The sequence below is a fragment of the Fukomys damarensis genome, unplaced genomic scaffold (genome assembly GCF_012274545.1).
Source record: "Fukomys damarensis isolate Sample0158 unplaced genomic scaffold, DMR_v1.0_HiC HiC_scaffold_2, whole genome shotgun sequence".
NCBI classification, from domain to species: Eukaryota; Metazoa; Chordata; class Mammalia; order Rodentia; family Bathyergidae; genus Fukomys; species Fukomys damarensis.
In genome coordinates, this window is record NW_022900914.1 from 16,970,836 (window position 1) to 16,997,627 (window position 26,792).

A 26,792-nucleotide genomic window follows, 5' to 3' on the forward strand; every position below is an offset into this window, starting at 1 on the left:
AAAAAAAAAAAAAAAAAAAAGTAAGTTTTAGAGCCAGACATGTTGGTGCACACCTGTAATCCCAACACTTTGGAGGCTGAGGCAGGAGAATCACTGTGAATTTGAAGCCAGCCTGGGCTACATAGTGAGTTCAAGGCCAACCTGAATTAATAATAGCAAGACCTTGTCTTATAAACAAAAAAAAAAATAGTATATTATAAAAGTTTACTATACTATAAACATATAGTATAATATATTAGTATAAAATACAACCTAAATAGTGAAAATGTGGAGGAAATCACAACCACTGTATGATCCTAATTTTATCCATTGAAATGTCCTAAATGTGTTCTGAGACAGATTTATCCCTGAAATGTTTTGCTTAATAGTTTGGATGAACTCAAGATATGTATCTTATTCATATTCTTACATATAAGTATGACAGTTGATTCTTTTTTCCTGATTTTTAAAAACATGTACAGTATTGCTGTCTTAAAAGATGAAACTTCTGGGCCAGGGAGTTAGCTCAGTGGCTCCACCGCCTGCTTCCCAAGCACAAGGTCCCAAGTTTGATCCCCAGTACTAAAAAAAAAAAAGAAAAAGATGAAACTTGTGGTCTTTGTAAAAATCAGATTGTGTATTTGGACTTTGAAAACAAGAGTTTGGACCTTGAAAACAAAACAAAGAGCTTTACTGCTTTCTCCTGTCATTCAGTGAATGAGTCTGAGTGACTGTATTCAAATGGGAATTGCATTTAATTCGCAAGTATTTGAATTGTCAAAAAAAAAGTGAGCTTCTCATTGGAGTTTTTTGTTTGAACAGGGAAAAGTGGCATTGGTCACGAGACGTTATTAAAACGGAAAGCAGAAGAAAAATTAGAAAGCTACAGAAGAAAGATACACATGAAAAACCAAGATGAAGAAAAAGCTGCAGTACAGTTTCGGTAAAACTTTATATTTGAACTGTTTTTGGTTTCAAATCCTCTATTGCATGGTATATTCTCTGGTACCGGCGTATACAAAAACAGTTAAAGAGGTATGTAATGGGAGGTATATAAAATGCTTAAAGAGAACATAGATATTCCTGTACCTTTTTTCTTTCAATTAGGATGCGACTTAAAAACAAGCAAGATGAAATAAAACTTGAAGGAGATCTCAAAAGAAGCCAGCGAGCCTGTCAACAGTTGGATACTCAGAAGGTAAGATATTACTTACTTTTGGTATCAAAGTATTTCGGCACCCAGTGTGATTTGCCACATATTTTATTTAAAGAAAACAAAGAACTCTTATGCCTCAGCCAGGCATGGTGACACACACCTGTAATCCCAACATTCTGGGATGCCGAGGCAGGAGGAATCAAATTCCAGCTCATCTTGGGCAGTTTAGCAATTTAATGAACCCTATCTCAAAATAAAAAAAAAGTGGGGGGGCTTAGGATATAGCTATTGTGAAGACCCTGGGTTCAATCCCCAGTACGACAAGAAAAAAAAAAAGAACAAAAAACTCCAAGCCTGATTTAGCTATCTTTTTATCTGTCAAAGCCTTCGTTAGAGTTCAGTACTGATTTATGATAATGAATACGTTAATGGCGTCTTTACTTCAGGAACCTGAGTTACCTGAAGTATCCAGTAAAGGTTAAGTAACTTGTTCTCTACTAATTCGACTTTTGATGGCTTGACTGGAAATTCTGTTCTTCACAGTTTTTGACTAGCTAGAATAGCCTATTTCATCCATATTCAGTACATTACATATCTCTTGTAAAATAAAGATGGAGTGCTGTCTGTTTCAGATTTGAGTGACATAAAAAGACTTGTCTTTGCTTTAGTGGCTTTATGTAACAAAAAAAAAATGACTTCATTTAACATCTCAAAAATATCAGTATAATTTCCCGTTTCCTTCTTATGTAAATAGATTGCTGGAAGCAGTCTCTCATTGTGCTGCATCTTCATAGGACTTTACTTTGAATATGTCCTGATACTTACGATTTCCTAGTTGACATGTATTATAGCATATCCTTTCTACTAAACTGTTAGCAACAACATATGGTATTCTCACTGGACTTGACGTCCCCATAACTCGTGGTGCAGTAGTTTACTCCTAAGAAGCACTCCATAAATACTTACACTTATTGAAAGAATGACATAAATTCCTATAATCCCAAAATTCTTTTAACCTGAGCCAGAATGATCATAAATCCAAGCCCAGCTTGGGCATTTTACCAGTTTAGAAAGACACTCTCAAAACAGTTTTTTAGTAAGGGCTGGAGATATATAGCGCAGTGTGAGGGCTCTGGGTTCAATCTCCAGTACTGCCCGGTAAGGGAAAAAAAAAAAGGAATTCATGTTGGCCTGAACACACTTGTACTTGTCATAGTCTTGTGTTTAGCTCTATTTCATGAGAATAATTGCATTTTCAGAATATTCAGATTCCCAGAGAGGCATGGTACTGGTTGAAACCTGAAGAAGAAACTGAAGAAGAGGAAGAAGAAAAAGAAGAGGATGAAGATGAATATAGCAGTGAAGATTTAAGTGTATGTTCCAGCACCATTTCCTTCATAGCATGTGTCTCATCCTTGACAGGTTTCTTGAGCTGGGTGTCTTAGTTACTTTTCTCATTGCTGGGACAAAATAGCTGTTTGAAGCCAAGCACTTCCAACAGTTTGTAGAGGTTTCAGTCCACAATCAGCTGGCTCTGAGGCAAGGCAGTAGAAGACTGCAAAAAGCACCAAGGGAACCTTAACAGCATCTTTCTGCTCCTTTTATTTTATCCAGGCCACTGGGATTAGGGTGGTGCCAAAAGTGGACTGGTTTAGTAATCACACAGCTTTAATCCCAGTATCACACACTCTGGATTCAGCCACCTCTGAAAAAGCCACCTTACATATGACTGCATGAAGCTTTGGGGGGACATCTAGACCCAAACCATAACACTGGGTAATTTCTCATTGTGGGCGTCTGTCCTGTACACTTTCCCTCTAGTTCCAGTTGCACCTTTCCTTATGTCAACCAACTGTGTCTTCAGGTATTGCCAAATATCCCCTGAGGACAAAAATAAGTCCCGCGTGAGGGGAGTTCACAGGATTTTTTATTAACTCCACATCAAAATTTCATGTAGTTTTTCCATTTAACTTTCGTTTCCCTTCTCACCTCAGCTTCAGCTTAGATGATGTTAGCTGCAAATGTAAATCACTTTGTACCTTGTTTCCTGCTGAACTTCTAGAAGTGATTCTAACATGTACTTCTTTCCCTCACTCAAACACCAGAAAACATAGTCAAAAGGAAATGGAGATTATTCAAGAAAGGAAGATACACTTCTGTGGTTACTTGTATATAAGAATTCTATAAAGAATGGTTTGAAAACCTAAGTACCACTTAACTGGGAAACCACCAGTGAGAATCTTTGTAGCAGAATGAGACAGTGCTCACCTTTACCCCATCTTGGGCAAAGAGGGATAGATGCCTTGAGAGTAAAGGAGGCTAATCATCATCAAGCCAGCCCAAAACAATTTTCTTAACCTTAACCAGTGGTCTTTACTGTGTCCAGGAGACTTTCAGAAATTTCAGGACAGCTAGTAAATATGATCCGATGTATTATTTCTGCCTTTGACACCTCTAACCACTGAGAGTATAGCAGAAGATGGATAGCCTGGGACTAACTGAACATAATCTAAGCTGGAAAAATGAGATTCTGTTGAATGTGAACCTTACTTATGTGGCTTATATCTAGGTACTGGAAAAACTACAGATACTGACTAGTTACCTAAGGGAAGAACATCTGTATTGTATTTGGTGTGGAACAGCCTATGAAGGTAAGAAAATATGTTATACTTTTAAAAAGCATTAAATATTAATGTCCTTTGATTTTTAGTAGAAGTCACATTTCCTTCCCATACACAGTGGCAATTTTCTGTTCCATTCAAATGTCATTGTGGAACCAGTGTCTTAAAGAAATAGTGAGTACAGAAATAACTGAGCTGAGCATGATAGCACAGGCTATAATTCCAGCTACTCCAAGGCTCTTGCAGGAAGTCTGGAAATTTGAGGCCAGCCCAGGTAACTTACTGGGACCCAGTCTCAAAGTTAAAAAAGCTGCGGCTGTACCTCAGTGCTCCCTGGGTTCAAGCCCCAGGGGCCACAGAAACAAAACAAGACAGAAGTATTTGAATCCTTACTAGAATTCTTTTCACTTTTCAGGAACTGACTTGTAATAAGGAATTTTTGAGTGTTGTTTCAAAGGAAATAATTTTAAAATATTTTAAGGAAGATGAATTGTTTCATACTTTGTTTTTAAGAATTCTTTCTTTAGCTTGACTTTTTAGAACTAATTTTTTGTATAGAGTATTTTCCCTGAACCATTCAAATCACGTGTTGAATTTCACATCCCTTTTTTTTTTTAAACCTGCCAAATGTCTAATGAAGCCAAGTGCTTCCCCTTTTAATATATGTGCCCAAGCTGCGTTTGCTAACTTGTGTTTAAGGACTTTGTACTTGAAAGTAAAGAGGTTTTGGTTATTGTTTTTATCTCTTCCTGCTTTGTCTAGTAGAGTAACTAGCAAATGCAGCTGATTATAAATACATGACATATTGAAATTATTTTTCAGAAGCTTACTAGAAAGTTGTATTAATCTTTTATTTTCCTTATGTAAATTGTAGATGAAGACGATCTATCTTCAAATTGCCCAGGACCAACTTCGGCAGATCATGACTAAGATTATTCATAATAAAGTAAGAATTGTTTATTCCAGTAAGGAAAAAGGACCTTCATATGATGCTTTATTCTTTTTGTACTTTACAATTACTTTGTACTTTAGAATATCACTGTTTGCTGACCTGAAAAAAATAACACAATTCTACTTCAGAACACAAATATGAAGATTTGGACAGTTACAATTTGTGACTGTATTGTGATGCTTGTGGGATTGACCGAGGACCCCAACAGGTAATACTCATCCTCACTTTAGAACAAATTGAAAAATAAAACACAAAAGGGAAATCAGAATGTCAGCCTTATTAGTGGTGAAGCAGAAATAGAAAAAAAGGTTGGCTTCTTCTCTGCTCAGACTCCCTAATACTTCTTGCTGATTACAGAGCATAACAGGCTCCTTGCCTTGTAGGGTAAAAGCCTATTTTATGTTCTGAGGCCATTTAGCCCTCAAGAGTAGTGAACTGACCAGGGCTGGACTACATCTGCTTGATTCTTTGTCCCAGTATCATCTGTCAAATAAGATAGTTCTCTTGCTTAGGTGTGATGCTGCATGCCTATAATCCCATCGCTCGAAGCTGAGGCAGAAGGATTTCAAGTATACACAAGAAAATAGCAATAGCTGACCTACGTTTGCATAGGTTAAGAAAATCAATACTGCAACTTGTATTAATCACTAACCTAATAAGATCTGATTCACTTGTTCTCAAATATAAATTGGGGAGCTTTAAAAAATAGTAGTATAAGGTCCTGCTCTGAAGGATTCTGAGGTAATTGGTCACTGTGTTTTGGGCATCAGGATCATGGATTCTAAGACTCAGCAGAACTTTAGAACCACTAATCAGGTTAACTTCTAAGCCTCAGTTCTTCATCTAGGAAACTAATTACTTTTGTTACTATGAATATATATATATTTGAGTATATAGTTGAATGCTATTATTTAATATTTACGTTTTGTTTAAAAATAATAAAGTTATATTAATAGCTAAAGGAGTACAACTTTCTCTTTGAGTTACAGTCAGATCCCTTCCTGTCATTTCAGCTCCATCCCAAAACCATGTGTGTGGTTTCAGGTGGAGTGGCATTAGACAGAAGATGGCTTGCCTTTCTCCTCTTACTTGGTATAGGGACAACTCACCACCTGCCTGGTGAGTTGAAGTTTGGAATATGTTCTGAACAGTTATACTGAGAATGTGAGAATAACCTTGATGGTCCCATTATTCCACCAGCATTATGGTCTACATTTATAGGGCTAGACATAGATCAGCCTTATAGAAGGGAGATGTCCCTCCATTCTTGTTCATCTAAGGTTAAAACGATATGCTTTCAAAACAGGTAAAAACCTTCTGGGCATGGTGGCACATGCCTGTAATCCCAGCATTTGGAAGGCTAAAGCAGGAGGATCGCCATGAGTTCGAGGCAAGCCTGGGCTACATAGTGAGTTCAGTGTCAGCCTGAACCACAAAGCAAGACCCCGTCTTTAAAAAAAAAAAAAAAAGTAAAAACTTTTATTCATATAGACCCTTCGTAACTTTATAACTAGACAGTAGTGACAACTGAGAGGAGTAAAAACATTGAAAAGAAGTTTTTACTTTAAGAATATTTACATGAGGGCAGGGGATTTAGCTCAGCAGTTCGGTGGCCTGCCTTGCAAGTGCAAGGACCCGAGTTCAATTCCCGGTACCAAAAAAACAAGACAAAAAAAAAAGAATATTTATATGAAATTTGAAACCACAAAAAATGTCCTATTTTCTTAATTATAATTCCAGAATGTAGGGCTTCTGACACTCAGAATAAATCTTTAAAAACTAAATCAATTTACCTTACATGTTTACTTTAAGTGTCATTTGCCAAGCATTTAAGTGTTAAATATCTGACAGGGAAGGTAATTATTTAATGTTAGACACATTATATAGGATCAAGCATAAGTTCCTACATACTCTTAAACATACTCCCCACCAAGCACATGTGGAGTTTCTGCCTCACTGCCTTGGGGTACACAGCAACAAGAGAGCTGCCTCTACTCTCCAAAACTTCAGTGTAACAAAGGTGACAGTCATGTGTGAATGACTGAGCTTCGATGCAGACTGGACACAGTACAGTGAGGCCGTATCCAATGGGAGAACTAGGGAAAGACTGGCTCTCAGTGGTAGCTTGTGAGACACCAGGGAAGCAGCACTAAATTGAGTTCCGAAAGTCGGATGTAACTTTGACATGCAGAGTTGTGAGGCAGGAATTATACATAGTCCTGCAGTTGTACTCCGAGGTATACTTAAAAAAAAAAAAAAGAAAAAGAAACATGTCTGCATAAAACTTGTACACAAGTGTTTATGATAATATTATCCATAGCAGTCAAAGAGTGGAAACCACCCAAGTATCTATTAATTGATGAATGGATGAATGAAATGTGATATAGCCATAAAATAGAACATTATTTGGCAACAAAAAAGGAATGGCCTACTGATCCAATTTTACAGCATTGATGAATGTAACGTAATACTGAAATTTTTAAAATCACATGTTGTCTGATTATATAAAAAGTCCAGAATGGGCAAATCAGAGGAGATACAAAGTAAATTAGTGATCACCTAGAGTTGGGAAAAGATGGTGCGTGACTGTTCTTGGGTGTGAGATTTCTTTTAGGGGTAAGAAAACTTTTAATATTGAATATGGTGATGATTACACAACTCTGAGTATACTAAACATCACAACTAACATTTTTTTTTTTTTTTTTTTTTTTATGGTACCGGGGATTGAACTCGGGTCCTTGCGATTGCAAGGCAGGCCACTGAACCGCTGAGCTAAATCCCCAGCTATCACAACTAAATTTTAGCTAAGTGAATTGTACCTCAGTGAAACCATAACAAAAAAAAGTTGAAGGGAATTTCATGTAGAAAGAACAGGAGGCAACCCTGAGGGCTAAAGTTCTTTCAGGCAGCACCAAGCAGCTCTGTGGAACTGGGCTTCCATCAGGTAACACTGAACACGCGTGCTTAATGGGAGCATTTGCGGGAGCCACAACTTTAGCCCCTCGGAACTCACTGCAGACTTCTGATCTCCAGGAGTGAAGAGAATAAAGGTGTGTTGTTTTAAGCCACCAAATTTGTGGTTGTCTTGGGGCAGGAAGATAGGGTGGCCAAAACTAGCTGGGAAAGGAAGCCTGATGATCGTGAGACACAGCACAGCAATTCCCAGAACCCTCTGCAGAGCACCTTATTCTCCTATTCTTCTGTTTTTTCCTACCTTTAATAAATGTGAAGCCTAACGTGGTGGCACATGCCTGTAATCCCAGCACTTGAGAGACTGAGGTGGCAAGCTTGAGGCCAGCCTGAGCTATACAGTGAGTTCAAGTCCAAAGCAGTACTAAATATTAAATAAATGTGAAACTTTGCCACGGTTTGTGCTTGTTTTGTTCAGTTCTTTGTCCAGCACACCTCTGAAAGGAGACTTGAGAACCCAACAACAATCTGTTAATGCAGCTATAAGAGATTAAAACAGGTCTCAACCAAATTTACCCCCAAATGACCACACATTTAAAAAGCATTTTATTTGCCCCATAAAAACTGACACAGTTTTTAGTTAGAATTTGTCAGTAGTGCTTTAAATCTATCAACCAGTCTATCTGTGACCATGTGGAAATGTAGGATTAGGGTAGGTCATGGTCACAGATTGATAACTACAGACCTCAAGGGCAGGGTGGGAATTTAGATATGTACAGACAGTAACATGTAAGTACAGCTGCTTTATGTCCTGCATTTCCTGCAGTCTCCTCTGCATCTTTCTGTGAATGTTCTGGCAGCATTGATAACTTGGGATACACATAATGTTGATGGATATACCAGTACTGGCTTATAATCTACATAACTGAAAACTAGTAGCTAAAAGTATGAGACAAACACCTCAATCATGTGTAGCTCTTCTGAGGTTAATCTCATTGAGCCCTGTATTTAATTTAATGTCACCAGAATCCTGTTCCTCACCTTCCAACAAATTTAGAGGTAACCTTAATGTTTGTGTTTTCCATGATTCCTACATTCCTTCCCGCTGTTCAGGCCCTCTACGTGATTCACCCATCTGACCTTTCAAGTGTAGACTCTTCCTGCTCTAGCCCATTCAAAACACTTTTTTTTTTTGAGACAGGGTCTCACTATGTAATTGAGACTGACCTGAAACTCACTATGTAGCCCAGGCTGGTCTTGAACTCACAGCGATCCTCCTGCCTCAGCCTCCCAAGTGCTGGGATTACAGGCGTGTGCCACCACGCCTGGTTTAAAAACACATTTTCAAAGTACTGGTTTGGCCATACCCTTGTCATCCTTGAAAGTTTCTAGGAAATAACATTATGAAAATCAAATAGGTATCCCATCTTTCCCATTCCACTTTAGAGAAAGTTCTTCATAGAATAATCACATATGATAAGTGGGACAGGTTTGATAGAATCAAAAATCACTATTTTGCAACCCTTGAAGGAATGGGTCAAGGCAACAATCATCAATGGCTGCTAGAACCATTAGGTGAAATATTGGTAGGAATGATTATGGTAGATTGTGGTTTCACCAGAACCCCACTGATCAATCCTAGTCACTGAACATAGGACAATCAGGCATCATGGTCCTCTTGAAGAAATACAAAAGAAAGTATGCATCATCACCTGTGAAATACTCTTGGAAAAAACAAGAATCAAAAGCTTCTAGATCTAACTAGACATGGAGATACCATGAGCCAAATTCTGAATGGAGAGATTTTGTAGGACATAATGGTCCAATTCCTTCAAATAAATGGTATGAGGAAAAAAACATGGGGCAAATACTAGAGAATGAAAGAGACATGTTAGCCAAATGTAGTATTTGGTTTTCATTTAAACGAACCACAAAGACTTTGAGATAGGAAAATTGAATAAAGTAATTAAAGAAATTTGTGTAAGACAATGATATTGTGGTTCTGTCAAGATAAAACAACATATCTATTAGAAATACAGTTTTAAGTATTAAAATGCTACAGATAGCCTGCGTTAGGCTGAGGATGTAGTTCAGTGGTAGAGCACTATAATCATGCATGAGGCCCTAGATTTGATCCCTAGCACTGCAAAAAAAAAGGGGGAATAAGGAAAGGTAGAAGGTAAATGTAGGTAACAAGAAAAGCTAAATATTGATATTTGCTAAAGTTGGGGAATACATGATTTCATTCTATTTTTGTGTATGTGTGAACATAAAAGTTATTAAAAATATGAACAGTATTGAAATTCTTTGATATTCCATAATGAAAAGTTAACATGCCAAAGAACCTCCAGTCATGGTGTACACCTAAGTGGGGAATGGATGTTGTGTTTATGTCTAAAAATCTGCCAAAGCAGAGACCTGAAGAAGCGTCTATTCAGATTTTAAACATTTTTCTCAAGTGACATACTCAGATGCAGGGCTGTCTTCATGAACATGTAATCAGTACAGCCGCATGTGACTATGCTCAGAAGTGTCCTACATTTAATTTTTGATTTTAATTTTTTTTTCTTTTTTTGTACCGGGGGTCAAACTTGGGACCTTGTGCTGAAGAACCACCAAGCTAAATCCCCAGCCCTACATTTCATTTTTTAATGAGAGCCCTGTGTTTTTATTTTTCACTGGCCTCATGAGTTACGCAGCTAGGTATACATGCACACACATGTACACATACATATGACTGCATATGTATATGCTAAATACATTTAACACAAGTGTGCCTGTGTTGTTTATATTAAATATATGTATTTAGTAAACGTGTTTAATGATAATTTCTAGTGAAGCAACTAGATTAAAATGGCTCTTTCAAAACTGTGTGCATTTTAATAAGCAAATAAGGTCCCTGGATCTTGCCCCTCTCCTTCCCTTTTTTTTTTGGTTTTTTGAGGCAGGGTCTCACTATGTAGTTGAGACTGACCTGGAACTCACTATGTAGCCCAGGCTGGTCTCGAACTCACAGCAATCCTCCTGCCTCAGCCTCCCGAGTGCTGGGATTTCAGGCATGTGCTACCATGCCTTGTTACTCCTTCCCTAATTAAAAAGTCTTTAAGGGCTGGGGATTTAACTCGGTGGTGCCGCTGCCTGCCTCACAAGTGCAAGGTTCTGAGTTCAATCCCTGGTACCAAAAAAAAAAAAAAAAAAAAAAAGTATTTTATTTGCTATATTTCTGATAATAATAATAATAATAAAAGCTGCTAAGAATTTCTGTAGTTATGATGTAAGAGTAGAAATGTTACAATAAGGCAAAGTTAAAAGCCTATGTTCTCACTGGCCACGTTATTTAGTTTTCTTATAAGTATAGTTTCATTCATCAAAGCTAGAAAATATTAGTCTTTATTTAAAGAAAAAAGATTTCTTGGACTGAAGGTAGAAAATTTACGTAGCATGTGCAAAGCCATGTCCAATTCCCAGCAACCCCCAAATTCTTTGCAACCAATTATCCAATGGTTAGCATTTCACCAAAGCATTCATTGTATCTCTCTTCAAATATTCGTTGATTTTTTAAATCCTTTCATTCTTGCTGAACATTTGAAGGTTCCAGCCATCATAACACATCAGCCCTAAATATTTTTACATGCATTACTTAAGAATAAGTTATTTTCTGCTTAACCACAATGTCATTATCACACCTAGAAAATTAACAAGTATTCCATATTGCTATATTGTTATCTAATACACAGTCTATGCTGACAAATTCTCAATTGTTTCCCACGTGTCTTTCATGCATCTGTTTTCTGATTTTAAATATTGAGAATACAATAAAAATTCAACCATTACATTTTCTTTTATATTTATGTTGTGTGTGTGTGCGTGTGTCTTGTTTTTTAGACAAGGCCTAGCTCTGGATGTCAGGCTGGACTTAAACTCACTATATAGCCCCAGCTGGCCTCGAACTCTGTGATCCCCTTGCTCAGCCTCCCGAGTGCTAGAGTTACAGGTGCGTGGGCTTGTTGTCTCTTAATTTAGAATAGTTTCCCTACTTTCCTCCATGATACTGACTTTTTAAAGAATGACCTACAGAATGACTACTTTCAGGATATGTCTAATAATTTCCTTGTGAATGAATTCCTGTTAGACATTTTTTGAGGAAGAAAAGTAGGTGATATTGTTTTGATTCTTACATTGAGACATGTTAGGTTGCTCTACCTTGAGTGATGCTAGGTCAAATCACTTGGTTATTGTTATTGGTTATTGTGACCACAATCTCTCCACTGTAAGGGTGCATATATATCCTCTGTGAGACGATATGTAAATCTTTGCTAATATTCTTTTCCCCAAAACATCCTCACTCAGTAATTTTAGCATCCGTTGATGAACCTTGCCTTAATCAAATACTGTACTGAAAGTTGAAAATGGATTAACTGATTTTAATGAAAACTTTAAAAAATAGCTATATGCCTTTATTTACTATACTGTGAATTTTTTCATTTTCTGCTTAGCTTAAATTTAGTTCACTTTAAAACCTGTAAAGTACACGGCAGTTGGGCTGGAGATGTAGCTCAGTGGCACTGTGCCTGCCTAGCAAGCGCAAGGTCCTGAATTCGATCCCTGGTACCCAAAACAAAACAAAACAAAAAATATATGGCAGTTTTAGAATGGAAGTTGATGGCTCTAGTTTGAATTAGCCTTCCTGGTCTTTGAAGGCACAATCCAGATTATGTTCCACCTTTTCTTACAGCAATTGAGGACAACAAATGAATACACCCAATGCTTCCCAAATATGTCTTTGCCAGAACTCTTGCCAGGCCCTTGCCCAGGCTGCCCATTTGGTTTAGCTCTCATCCAAATGCCTCACATGCTTTGAAGGTTCACTGAAATGTCACCTGTAAGCTGCATGGTCAGTAGAAAGTGATCTTGGCTCTCAAGATTGACTTATTTTCTGTTCCTAGTCAGCCTTAACAGCCGTTATCTTTTTGTAAACCATGTGTTATAATAGATACAAAATATATTTTAAAAAGCACTTTTCAGCTAAAACTAGTGCACTCAACATCCAGTTTAACAAGAAAGGTCATCATTGCCATTGAAGGCCACTTCCCCAATCCTTTCCCTCCTGTATGATAACCACGGTACAGAATTGAATATCTCATTCCCTTCTCTATATTATCGTACTGCAGTTGTTGGGATCTCTAAACAATGATTTATTTTTGTGTGTTCTGGAACTTTATGTAAATAGAATCTTTCTGTAAGTATTTTTTGAAACTTTGTTCACTATTACGTTCCTAACAGATACATTGTATTATGTTACTGCACTTTTTGGGGAGGGAGTTTCGTTTTTTGAGACAGGTTCTCACTATGTAGTTGAGACTGACCTGGAACTCACTATGTAGCCCAGCCTGGTCTCGAACTCACAGCGATCCTCCTGCCTCAGCCTCCCAAGTGCTGGGATTACAGGTGTGAGCCACCACACCCGGCTTTTAAATTTTCAGTGCTGCATAACACTCCACTGTGTGAATTCATTTCATCTTTTTTTCCTTTTGATGGGCATTATGGTTGTTTCTGATTCTCCTATAAACAGGCTTTTTCTAAATAGTTGGGTTTTTTTCAAGTTTGAAGCTTTATTGAAAACCATTTTTACTAAAGTTTTAATACTTAAATATATGTGAAATCACTCCTAAATGAAACATAAAGCTATACTTCCTTTGTCCTGTAGTCATTACTGCTTGCAAGTTTTTTCCTTGATATTAAAATATGAAAGAAAAACTTAAGGATATCAAAACTCATAGATTACTTTGTGCATTTATCATTCTGTTAACAAATATCTCTACATCAAGGCCATGAATCATCATCTCATCTCATAGGATTATTATTACTGTTATTTAGAAAATCACTTTTATGTTTTATCTTGCAAGGCTAGCCTATAGACAGAATAGGTAAATAGAACAATTCTTTCCCTCTAGTCAGGTTTTTTTATTTTTTCATTAGGACAGAATTTCAGGGTTGGGTACTGGATTTGAGTAGGGATCAATGAATTTACATTTCATCAAACAAATTCTTAAAGAATAAGCTGATGGCATATAATTTTACAGCACACATCCTCGTTAAACTGAAATATAAAAATGCTTTAAACCACAGTTTTAACATACATAAGTGACCAGCACGTTTCAAATGTAATGCAGTAATCATAATATTTAACTATCCTTCTTCCCAAAGCCGTTGCTGTTTTTGCCTAAATCGCTATTTTTCATGAGTTACTGATTGGTCCTTTGAAGGGTCTTTCAGTATCTCTTCTGTTTTCCTTTTCTCCACTTTGAAGAATTCCCACTCTCCCTTTCTTATTAAGTTCATGCTGACAGCTTCCTTGTTTCAACTTAGATAAGGGATTCATGTGAGACCTTTTCCTTTATTCCAATTAGCGTCACTTTCTGTTTCACTATCATTACCATTAGGTTTGTGTTGAGAAGTTATTATTCTTGTTTTCTCACTTCCAACTACTTTTGCTGCTTCATGAGAAAAGTTGAAGATACGTCATTAGAAAACACATCATGGATTTTTAATTTTGCACACGATTCACGTAACTTTTAACTTCCTCCATCATGTGGTTGTAACTGAAGTGCTGAGAAAAGGAGTGATACGGATCCTTCTGTGAGATTATCATAAGCAGTTTCCTCTGATTGTGAGAATATGGGCCACCAAAGATTCTTTCAAAAACTTCTGCTTCATAAAACTGCCATGTTCCATACAGTCACAGCCTGGATTTTCATTAAGTTCTGTATCTCTTCAAGTGTAAGAATGTTTTTTGAAGTTAAAAAAAAAAAAAAAAAAAAACCCAAAAAACAAAATGAATGAAAACCTATCTGAACTGAAATTTTAAAAAAGGGAAGAAAATGAAAATAAGAGGAAATATCTATCAACAGCCTTTAGCTAATTAAAGGAAAACACAGATCAGAAATAATACTTTTTAGAAGGGCCCTAACAGGTATTTCTTTTCTTTTTCTCTGTGGCATCCTCCCACTCAGCCAAGATCTTGAGGATTTCCTGTGTGTCAGGTCGCCTTTGAGGTTCCCGTGATAGTAATTTCTGTAGAAGGCTTTTCTGTAATAAGTAGGTGTCAGTAGTAAGAACTAAAACATTGGAATCAATAAAACTGTGATTACTTTCCAATACTTACTTCTTTGCTATCAAACACATCATAGAAGATGCCTTTCCTTAGATCATTGAAAAACTGAAAATAAAACATTCATTTATTAGGAAATTATTTACTTAAGAGGAAAAACAAACTTAGAACACATTACCCTAAAATGTAAGTGGATCCTAGATCTCTGGAAACTCTTTTGAGCCAAGCACAACCAGAAAATCCTTACCCTCACACTCAATCTAATAACCATCCTCAACGTTCGATGTTTTTAAGAGTTACATATATGATATTGATTATTTCCCTTCATCCTTCCTGGAACCCTATGAAATATGTACCTTTTTTTTTTTTTTTTTGGTACTGGGGATAGAACTTGGGTCCTTACGCTTGTGAGGCAGATGGCGAACCACTGAGCTAAATCCCTGGCACTGAAATAGGTACTTCTAAAGTTTCCTTTTTATAGAGGCAAAAGCTGTTGACTAGACAAATTCCCTTTTCAGAGCTTCAGACTTGTATATCCGGTTGCTGCCTGCCTTTAGTAGTTACCCACTGTCTACAGAAGAAAATCCATATTCTTTCCTCATTTTAGCACCAACTTGTCTTTCCAGCTCCATTAACCATCACTTCCTTGTAACTTACATTCTCCAATAAAACTACATTTCCAGACATAGTCTGCACAGTCCCATCTTCACACTGGCGTCTCCTGCTTCCTATTCTGGACCATTAGAACGCCAGAGATTTAGCTCAGTGACACTGCACCTGCCTCATAAGTGCAAGGTCCTGAGTTCAATCCCTGGTTACTGGAAACAAAAACACAAAACAAAAAACAAACAAAAAAAGCAGGTCCCTATTTTGGACCATTAGACTTGCTTTGGTGAAATCTGAACCCACAACTAGAAAGATCTCCCTCCTAGATGTTTCCACAGACTTTATGCCATTTCCTGAAACACAGCATTCTCTTATCATTCCTCATAGATAATGAACTATTCAACCAGGTGCAGTGGTGTTTGCCTGTAATCCCAGCTTTGTGGGAGCAGAGATGAGGCAGATCATAGTTTGAGCCTCACCTGGATGACTTAGCTACTTATTGAAATCCTATCTCAAAATAAAAGAAATAAAAAATTGGGGATGTTGCTCAGCCTTAGGTTCAATCCCCAGTACTAGAAAAAACAAAAACAAAAGCAAAAAATAAAAAAAATTGTTCATTCCTAAAATTCTTTTAATACTTAGCACACTGTCTTTTGCAAAGCAGGCAATGAAAAGTTGCCAACTGATTCAAAATAAGGGTCTTAATAAAATGTACACATCTTTCAAGAAAATAAAAGGTTTTGTTCTATAAAATATATGTTCTAGGGCTGGGGATTTAGCTCAGTGGTTTTACCACCTGCCTTGAAAGCGCGAGGGCCCGAGTTTGATCTCCGGTACAAAAAAACCCAACAACAACACCACCAAAAAAAATCCCTCAAACTTTGAAATAGAAAATTCTTATTTCACTTGCACTCAGTCACAAATATGCTCAAGCCCACCTCACACATGGGCAATAACTGCATAGTGCAGACATTCAATAGGACATATGATAATTTTTGTTGCTTAATTTCTTAGATTATTTACCTCCATGGTTTCCTGGACGGTGCAACATATGTGAATAAGTTCACCTAGAATGAGTCCCAAAGCAAAGATGTCCACTTCCTTTCCATAATCTTCGGCTGAGGCCAGCTGAAGAGATCACAACATAGTTGCCTTAGTCACTTATTTGATATGAATATCTATGCTTTCTGAAGCCACAAAATCTATCATACAAAGATTCTATTTATTTGAAGGTTGGCAGAGTCTGACAGCCCAGGTTCAAATATGCAGCACCGAATAGCAGACTGTTTGGAGTAAATTAACCACTAACATGGGAACAGAATAGTCTTAACTATAAAATGGGTGTAATAATAGTATGGGCCTCCGAGTTCGACTGTGGGATTAAATGAAATGCAGCAGATGCAGCAATTAAAATACTGTATAGTAAGTGACGTTCATGCCTATATTCATAGCATATTTATAATATTCAAAAGCTAGAAACAACCCAAATATTACCAACAGGAGAATGGAAAGACACTGTGGTACAGTCATATACCATGGAATACTATTCAACAATAAAAATGAATTAGCTACTGATGTACCAAACAGCAAAAGGTTTGCCTCTGTGAGGAACGTAAACATTGTGTACTGCAGTTATGTACTGATGAAAATGAAAAAACAGAGATATCAAAGTGGACAAAATGGCAGACAAAGAAATCAAAAGACTGATTTGAAATGATTAATGACTTTAAGAGTATACGAATAAACAACTGAGTGAATTAAGGAGGGACAATGCAGGATATAAACGATCAGTTTGGCAAAGAAGTGGAGATAGAAATCTTGGAAATGAAAAGTATAAAAATGTCAAATCAAAAACTCAGCAGAAAGCCTCAACAACAGACCAGATCAAGCCGAATAAAGATTCTCAGGACTCAAAGAGAAGTATGATGAATTATTACACCCAGACACTAAAAAGGAAAAAAATATGAACAAACTATCCAAAAGTTCTGTTACACAGTTGAAAAAAACAAAGAAGAAATTTTGGTGTAGAAGAGAGTGTTCAGGTTTAGATTAGACTAACAGCAAAAAAAAAAAAAAAAAAATTATTCAAAGACATAATAACTGAATACTTTCAAAGTCTTGAGAAAGAAATGGACAACAGGTACAGGAGGTATTTAGAATCCCTAACAAGATGACCAGAAAAGAACCTCCTACATTGCATCATAGTTAAAATGTCAAGAGTGCTAAACAAGAAAAAATATTGGAAATGAATACAGAATGCTGTCACTTACAGGGGGAAACTTGTCAGTATAACTGCTGAATTCTTTGCAGAAACTTTAAAGGCCAAAAGGGCATAAAATGATATATTTCAAGCCCTAAAAGAAAATCACTTCAACCTAGATTACTAAATCCAGCAAAGACATCTTTCTAAATCTAAGGTGATGTAAAGATCTTCCAAGGTAAGCCTAAACTAAATAAATTCATGACCACTAAATCAGCATTACATAAGATACCTAAAGGAATCTTTTTTTTTTTTTTTGGTACCAGGAATCGAACTCCTAATCCTATCCTTGTGAGGCAGGCGGCAGCACCACTGAGCTAAATCCCCGGGCTTAAAGGAATCTTATACACAGAAGAGAAAGCACAGATAAACTATTGAGAATTAGGAATGAATTATTAGAAAAGCAACAAAATGATGGGAATTAATATATGTAGCTTTCTGTAACTCTGAATGTATATGGTTTAAATTCTCCCAATTAAAAATATGAACTGGCAGATTGGATTTAAAAAATAACACCCAACTCTTTGCTGCATGCAAGAAATACACCTTACAAACAAAGACACCCACAGACTGAAAGGGAAAGGACGGAAAACAATATTCCATGCTAATTGAATCTGAAACAAGCAAGAAGAGTTATACCCACTTCTGACTAAGCAGACTACAAGAAAATTAGAAAAACAACAAAAGCCAGCAAGTATTGGTAAAGGGAACAATTCACTAAGAAGATGTAACAATATATATGCACTGAACACTGGTGTAAGAAATATCGTAAATCAAACACAACTCAACATAAATGGGTTCAGGTCCCAATACAATTCACTTTCGCACAATCAGTAGTCACTGAAGAAGGCCAGGGATTTAGCTCAGTGATGCTCCAGCCTGCCTTGCAAGAGCAAGGTCCTGAGTTCGATCCCCATACTGAAAAGGAAAAAAAAGGCACTGAAGAAATCAGGGGAGCAATCTAAAAATTTCTAGAATCAGTTGAAAATGAAAACAAAGCAAACCAAAAATCTCTGCACACAGCAAAATCAGTTCTAAGAGGAAAATTTATAGTTCTGTCCTACAGAAAAAAATCATAGATCTCAAGTAAATAACCTAATGATATATTTCAAGGTTTAAAAAAAATAAGAACAAAACAAAACTAGACAGAGGGAAAGAAACAATAAAGGTCAAAATTGAAATCAATGAAACAGAGACTAAAAGAACAATACACAGGACTAAGGATAAAAAAAAGTTGGTTCTTTGAAAAGATATATAAAGTTGAAAAACCCTGAGCCAAATTAATGAAAGAGGGGGTAGGATACAATTAGAGATGAAAAAGAGTATAGTATAACAGATAGCACTGAAATCAATCCAGAGAATCATTAAAATTATTATCATTTTATTTGGGGGGTATCAGGGATCAAACTCCGGCTCTTGCACTTACTTGCAAGGCAGGCTCCAGAACCACTGAGCTAAATCCCTGGCCCTCATTAAGATTATTTTGAAAACCTACATTCTAATAAGTTTGAAACCTGGAAGAAATGGGTAACTTTGTAGACACATATGACCCACCAAAATTGAATCAAGCTGGTATTTTAAAACTTAAATAGATTAGTAACAGACAATAAGATTGAAGCAACAATAAAATATCTACCAACAAAGAAAAAAACAGAAACAGACATGTTCATTGCTTAACTTTACTAGGTCTTTAAATAAAATCTAACACCAGTGCTTCTGAAGCCATCCCATGAAAGAAGGGAAGATACGTTTCCAAACTCATTCTTTGAGGCCAATATCACCCTGATTCCAAAACAGAGGACACAAGAAAAAAGAAAACTGGTATATCCCATAAATTTGACAAACAGATGCAAAAACCCTGAATAAGATACCTGCAAACTGAATTCAACAATACATTAAAAAGATCATATACCATGATCAAGTTGGTTTCATTCCAGGTATGCACAGATGGTTCAACATAGTCACATCAATAATTATAATACGCCATATCAATAAAATTAAGGATATCTCACGATGCAGAAAAAGCCTTGGGCAAAATTGCACATTGCTTCATGATTTAAAAAAAAAAAAACCCTGAGGAAACTAGGTATTGAGTGATTGTATTTCAACACAGTAAAGGTCATATAAGAGAAACCAAGAGCCAAAATCATTCTGATTGGGAAAAAGGTGAAAGTATTTAAAAGCAGGAACTGGGCAAGGATGTTCTCTCCCACTATTCCTTTTCAATCTAGTATTGAAATTTTAGCTAGAGCAACTAGGCAAGAGCAAGAAATGAAAGAGCTTTCAAGGAGGAAAAAAAGAAATCAATGATCCTTATTTGCAAATAATATGATCATATACTTAGAAGGTCCCAAAGACTCCACCAAAAGACTTTTAGAACTGAGAAACAAATCCAACAAAGTTAACAGGACACAAAATCAACACTAGATGATGGAAAGATATCCCTTGTTCTTGGATCAGCAGTCACTTCTGTTAAAATAACATATTACTAAAAATGACTTACAGATTCCATGCAGACCCCATCAAAATTCTAATGATGCTCTTCATAGAATTTTTTTTTAAAATCCTGAAATTCATATGGAAACACAAAAGATCCAGAAAAGCCAAAGCAATTCTACGTAAAAAAAGAACAAGGCCAGAAGTAACACAATACTCAATGTCAAATGAAACAACAAAGCCAAAGTAACAATACAGCATTGTACCAGCACAAAACAGACACACAGGTCAATGGAATGGAATACAAGTCACAGAAATAATCCCATGCCACTACTTTTTTCATTTTGACAGGGTCTCACTATATAGCTCAGGCTGGCTTTGAACTCACTATAAAGTCCAATCTGGCCTCAAATTTGTGGCAATCCTCCTGCCTCAGCCTCCCAAGGGCTGGGATTACAAGTATGCGCCACCACATCTGGCAGTCATCTGATTCTTCACAAAGGAGGCAGAAACATGCATTGATGAGAAGATAACCTCATTAACAAATGGTGCTTGTTAAACTGGCTATCCATATTTAGTATAAAAGATTGAAATTATATCCTTGTGTCTCCCACTGTACAAAATCAATTGCAAATGGATCAAGATCTGAAATTCTGAAACAGCTAAAAGAAAGCATAGGGGACACACCTGAAGTCGTAGGCACAGGCACAGACTTCCTGAATAGGACTCAAACTGCACAGGAAATAACTGCAAATATCAACAAACGGGACTATGTCAAATTAAAAGTTTCTGCACAACAAGGAAAACAACTAAAAAAGTGAAAAGATGATAGCCTACCAAATGGGAGAAAATTTTGCTAGCTACCCTTCTGACAGAGAATTACCGTAACATCTAGAACATATCTTAAAAATTCCAAAAACTTAACCTCAAAAAATCTAATAGCTCCATCAATAAATGTGCAAATGAACTGACCAAGTACTTCTGAAAACAATTAAGTATAATGGTTAGTGAATGTATTACAAATGGTCAAATTAGATAAATGAAAATCAAAACTACATTGAGATTCTATCTCACCCCAGTCAGAACAGCTATCATGCAAAAAACACGAAATATTGGTGAGGGTGCCAGGTGACACAAACACTTCTACTCTGCTAGTGGGAATGTAAATTAGTACAGCCCCTACATAATCAGTGTGTAGGTTTCTCAAAAAAACTAAAAATAGAATGACAGGTGACCCAGCCACCCCACTCCTTGGTATACATTCAAAGGAATTACAGCGAGCACACTAGAGGGCTACCTGTATACCTGTTTATTGCAGCATAATTCACAACAGCCAGTATGTGGAATCAGCTTGAATGCCCACCAGGAAATTAATGCATAAAGAAATGGTGATACCCATCTATCTGTCAATCAAGCAGTCATTTATCTATCTAGTGGAATATTATTCAGCCATAAGGAAGGACAAAAATTATGCCCTTTGGGGGAAAAAGGATGGAACTAGATATTATCATTGCTAATTGAAATAAGCAAGACTCAGACACGTATCACATATTTTCCCTAAAATGTGGAATCTGAAAAGATGATATAAAAGTGGGGACTATTATTAGAAAAGAGGCAAGGAATAAGGGGGAAGGAAAGAGGGTAATGGAAGAATGGCTATAAAGTTATTAATTATGGGCTGGGGATTTAGCTCAGTGGCACAGCATCTGCCTCACAAGCGAAAGGTTCTGAGTTCCGTCCGCAGTACAAAAAAAAGTTATTAATTATAACAGTAAGAGATTATTAATTACAACAGTAGGGAATATTATGTTGACGTGAATTTACTGAGGTAAAAAGATGTCCACAACAGCCGGCGATTTAGCTCAGTGGTTCCACCGCCTGCCGTGCAAGTGCAAGGTCCCTAGTTCAATCCCCGGTATCAAAAACAAATAAAAAAAAAGATGTCCACAACACCCTGTTAATGAAATAGCAGGTTACAAAACAGTATATATGCCATTGCCAATTTTTCATTTTCAAAAATGCATTAATGTATCCTTTTTTTTTTTTTTTTTGTACCAGGGATCGAATTCTGGTCTTTGCGCTTGTGAAGCAGGCGCTGGAACCACTGAGCTAAATCCCCAGCCCCGAACGTATCGTGATATCAAGAAATTGTCTAGAATGGAGTTCACTTAACTGTTTTAATCTGTCTCTGTGAATGAGCTCCTGAGTACATTTTTTTTTCTAAGACTATTTTTCGACTTGTGCTATTACAAAATCTTTTTCTAAGCAGAGGAAGTTAAATACTGTAAATACTGAGGTGATGAATATGTTAATATAGCTTGATTGTAGTAATCACTTTGCAATGCATATGTATCCCAAAGATGCTAAACACAAAAACAGGAAGGTTGTAGGTCATCTTATATATATATGATTTTATTTGTCAATTGTGCTCAATAAAAGAGTGAAAAAATTAAAGAAGCAAAACACAGAGAGACAGAAGGGGAAGGGACTTACCTGTTCTGGACTCATGTACCTCCAAGTTCCCTTATCTCTCGTTCGTTTTTCATCATTTTTCAAGGATGTGGCAAGTCCAAAGTCTCCAATCTTTACTTGCTTTTCATCTACTAAAAATATGTTAAGTGGCTGTGGGGGAAAACAATAATTTATATTTACCAATCTGACAGACCGTTACCACATCATCTTATAAAAACTGGGGTTTTTACTTGTACAGCATTTACCCTCACACAGGTAACTCAAGTCAGCTTTATGGTCTTTAAAATGCCCAGTGGAGGAAGTAAAGACTTTAATGTGGACAGCAGAGGTAATTTGGGGCACAGCTGCCTCAACAGCTGCCTGGTGAAAACAGGGTCACTCTGCAGGGCTCCAGAGGAGGATGGATTCAGGACCAGAAGGTAGCCAAGACGAAAAGATTTGCTTTAATGTATCTTAATAGACTAAATGTGTGAACCAAAGCGTGAGTTCCCCATCCCAGAAGGAGTTAGACAGCTGCTTGAGGAAATGATGTAAATATAAGTGCAGAGCCCATGGGGACTGAAACTGACACCCTTAAGGCACTGTCCAGCTGTGAACAGTTCATTCCTAACTGTGCTGCGGGGCATCCTGTGCAGAAAGCCCCCGGGGGCTTCTTTTATGTCACTTTCTCCAGGCCTTTGCCACTTCTTCCTAAACATATCTCACCCACCTTGAAAGCTTACTAGATTAAAGGGAAACTGATAACTAGCACAAAATTCCTTTTTCATGCAATTTACTAAGCAAATTTTAAGGAGAAAAAGGAAGTGACTGAGGGTGATCGGTACTATTGTCCAGCTGTGTGGAAGGTATTGGTCAGTATTCTCAAAACCACGCAGGGCTGGGGTTGTAGCTCAGTAGTAGAACTTTTGCCTACCATGTTCCAGGCCCTAGGTTCAAACCCGAGACCCCACCCCCCCAAAGAAAAAAAGCAACAGAAGAAAAGAAACCACAAGGCTAGGGATTTGGCTCAGTGGTCCCAGCCAGAGTTCAATCCCTGGTGCCAAAGGGAAAAAAAAGAATCCACAAAAGCAGGAAAGTTGTTGAAGAGAAAATTAATATTTGCCACTCTTGCAAAAAGCTAGACTTTCAACACAGTTTCTACATACACAACAGTTCCTACACACACAAACCCTGTGGGACAACCCTTATAAGTGACACAGCTTGGTAAAGGAACTGAAAAGGAAGAGATCAAAGCCCAGGGTGATCTGAAGGAAGCTTCTGAGAATCCAGCCTGAGAAGCCTGGTGCAGAAACTGGCTATAAGATTAGAGTTTAATTAACATATTGGAACCTAATGCCAATAATACAGATGCAAGGATGCGTGTGGTGAACGTGGAGAGAAAATGTTCCCTTGCTCCAATCAAGTTACAGCATAGAAAAACACTGGTTTACAGGTGAAACTGCTACCCCACCTAACGTGGAGAGAAAATGTTCCCTTGCTCCAATCAAGTTACAGCATAGAAAAACACTGGTTTACAGGTGAAATTGCTACCCCACCTAAGGTTATACCTGACTCTGAGAAACAGGAAGCTCAATTTATGATGCCGTCTGATTATCTATAAAAGACTATGAGACTGGTAAAAATATCAGATTGCTTTTTACAATTCTTTGAAAAGAAAAAGAACAGCACATTTTGTTTAGTTATAGCATGGCTAGATAAAACGTTACAGAGCACGATAAAAGGCTGATGCTCAGGCTGCGGCTGACCATAGAGGATGGTCCAGTAGGAGACACCAAGAAGCAGCCTCAGACAGCGAGTCTTCTATGACTCTCCTCAGAGCCACCGGTCCAGTTCGTAAGATCCGATAGAAAGTTGGATACCTTACACAGGAGAGGCTTCTTCATCTACAGACCATTCGCTGGCAAAGCCACCTACATGCTGTGATTGGCAAAGCATAACCCCAAACGCACGCACCTTCACTAGCATCTTCTCTCAGACAGGAGAAAGCAGCAGTGTAGCAGAGAAAGCTAGAAAAGTTGTAAAGGAAAGAAGACTCAGCACTGAAGTCTGACCTCAAAGTAACCGCAGCCAGAGCAAAACTTTCCTGTGAACAGGCACAAGAAAAGATGACGTCCTGACACAGGATACGGCCAGCGCAGGAGTCACAGAGCCGGCAAAGGCACGACGAGGTCCCAGCCAGAATTGCACTAATTCACCGAGAGGAGGGACTGGAAGGAGAGCCCAAACCTCTCTATTCTGTAATTTCTGATTATTTGTAAATGAATACATATATAAATAACAGCGATTGATTGCTTATTTTACTCCATTCATGATTTGTCCCAAAGTGAAGGTTTAGCCAGTCTGGTAAATGTATCCTTCTGAACAAATCCTAATGTTCTAATTTTCAAGAAAACTTTCAGATATGGTTAAAGAGAACTATTAGAACCAGGAGGACTCAGACATGGAGGTGTTAAGACTTACATCCAGCCTTGGGGCAGACCAAAGAAACAGTATTTTTTAAAGCCCCACTTAGCTCTATGTATTAAGCACTACCTAATCTAACTATTCACTCTGGGCACACTATTTCCTCAGGACATTTTTTGCTTCTTTCCTTGTTCCCCGGCTGTTTTAGACAGGTAGGGTAAGCAGATGGCTGAGACCCACACAGATAAGGTGCTTCTTGCCTAGAAGAGAAGAAGGCGGAATCCAGAGTGGTCAGGAAAAACTAAAAAGAAATGAGGGCCAGAGGACACAGGCAGAGAGAGTCTGTGAGAGGACAGACACAATTGTTCAGGCGGAGGAGTCAGCATGGCCGGTTTGTGATGAGGAAAGCCACCCACAGCAGAAGAATATAGAGGAGAGAGTGTGAAAAGCTACTCTGTGTCTCTTTGGTTTTGATGACAAGGGAAACTCCGTGTCTAGAAAATATGAAGAATGATATATGTTCCAAATTTTGAATTACTGCAGTTTTCTTTTTCTTTTTTTTTATAGCCCAATATTTACTGGTACATTTTAGGCATACATAATGATTACACACATCATAGGGAATCTGCACCTGTACATGATACATCCTACCCCCTTTTGAGGCTGAAAGGCTAAACAAAACAAAAAAAAAAATCCTAGACTCTGGACCCAGTAGCTATGACTGCCCTCAGGATAATCAGATCAGGGAGCCCGGTTCTCAAAGCCACAGGCGGCAGTGGCGGCAGCAGATGTAGGAACAAAGCACCCAGCTCACTGTGCCAGCAACAATAATCACTTGCACAGAAAGGCTCCCTATATACAAAAGCTGTTAGTATTTACAACCGGGGTATGACTGTCAGCTAACCAGAAGCAGAAGCGAATGAGACTCCCAGGAAGTCCCAATCATCACAATAAGGTCATCAACCTTGGAGGTTCTCAGAGTAGCTGTATGGAGCAGGAGTTGGGCCACGTTTTGGGCCTGTTTTTTGTTGTTATTATTGCTGTTTTTTTGAGATAGGGTCTCACTATGTAGTTGAGACTGACCCAGAACTCACTATGTATCTCAGGCTGGTCTCGAACTCACAGTGATCCTCCTGCCTCAGCTCCCGAGTGCTGGGATCACAGGCATGCGCCACCACACCCAGCCTTGGGCCTATTTTAATCTCGGAGGATCAGAGGCACTATTTGGCCATGACTACTGATAAATCACAATTGCAAAACGAGAGAAGAAATATTTTTAAATTACGAAGTTATATTTATCAACTATTACAAAAAAATGTCCCCTTACCTTAAGATCTCTATGAATTATATTCTTTGAGTGTATATACTGTACTCCTGTTGTTATTTGCTCAAAGAATTCCAAAGCCAAAGATTTGTCTGAGTTGTTTTTGTCCCTTTGGTAAATCCAATTCTCCAATGTTCCTTTATCACAGAATTCCATTGAGATGAAAAGGCAACAACTCCTTGGTCTGAGTATAAAATTCACAGCATGTTAAAAGTAACAATAAAAATGAATTCATCTTTTTTAAAAAATACAAGAGCAAAATAGAAGAGAGATAATTAGGAAATAGGAAGAAGTTCAAACACTTCCCAAATTACATATTCCATTGTTTCAAAAATATTTTAATATATATGTAAATTGGTTTCATTTATACTCTAGTTTATCTTAGTTCATTAAAAAAAGTGCTGCATTATCCACTTGTTTCTTTTTTGCAAGAATCTTGGGTTTGTGGCTTATACGCTGAGAAATTAAAGATGATACACAGTATATTAAATGCTGTTATTCTACTTTGGTATGAAATTTTATTTTTTTCATAAAAGAAAAAGAAAAAAATTCTAAAGAATAT

General features: G+C 37.4%; 2 protein-coding genes across 6 annotated transcripts in view; one reads left to right on the forward strand and one right to left on the reverse strand.

Annotated features, from left to right (window-relative positions):
- The window catches only part of Gpatch11 (G-patch domain containing 11), a 12,772-nt gene extending 7,160 nt beyond the window's left edge, over positions 1-5,612 (forward strand). Inside the window, exons 5-9 of the mRNA XM_010611404.3 lie at positions 802-922; positions 1,087-1,177; positions 2,395-2,508; positions 3,705-3,786; positions 4,631-5,612. Coding sequence (XP_010609706.1) covers positions 802-922; positions 1,087-1,177; positions 2,395-2,508; positions 3,705-3,786; positions 4,631-4,686 — 464 coding nt within the window. The 3' untranslated portion in view covers positions 4,687-5,612. The remainder of the gene's footprint in view (positions 1-801; positions 923-1,086; positions 1,178-2,394; positions 2,509-3,704; positions 3,787-4,630) is intronic.
- A 7,435-nt stretch (positions 5,613-13,047) lies between these two features.
- The window catches only part of Eif2ak2 (eukaryotic translation initiation factor 2 alpha kinase 2), a 39,575-nt gene continuing 25,830 nt past the window's right edge, over positions 13,048-26,792 (reverse strand). For all 5 annotated transcript variants that reach the window (XM_010611407.3, XM_010611406.3, XM_010611405.3 and 2 more), the window contains 5 exons: positions 26,234-26,414; positions 22,525-22,653; positions 16,359-16,463; positions 14,784-14,837; positions 13,048-14,707 (listed from right to left, as the gene is read on the reverse strand). In XM_010611407.3, coding sequence (XP_010609709.2) covers positions 14,585-14,707; positions 14,784-14,837; positions 16,359-16,463; positions 22,525-22,653; positions 26,234-26,414 — 592 coding nt within the window. In that variant the 3' untranslated portion in view covers positions 13,048-14,584. The remainder of the gene's footprint in view (positions 14,708-14,783; positions 14,838-16,358; positions 16,464-22,524; positions 22,654-26,233; positions 26,415-26,792) is intronic.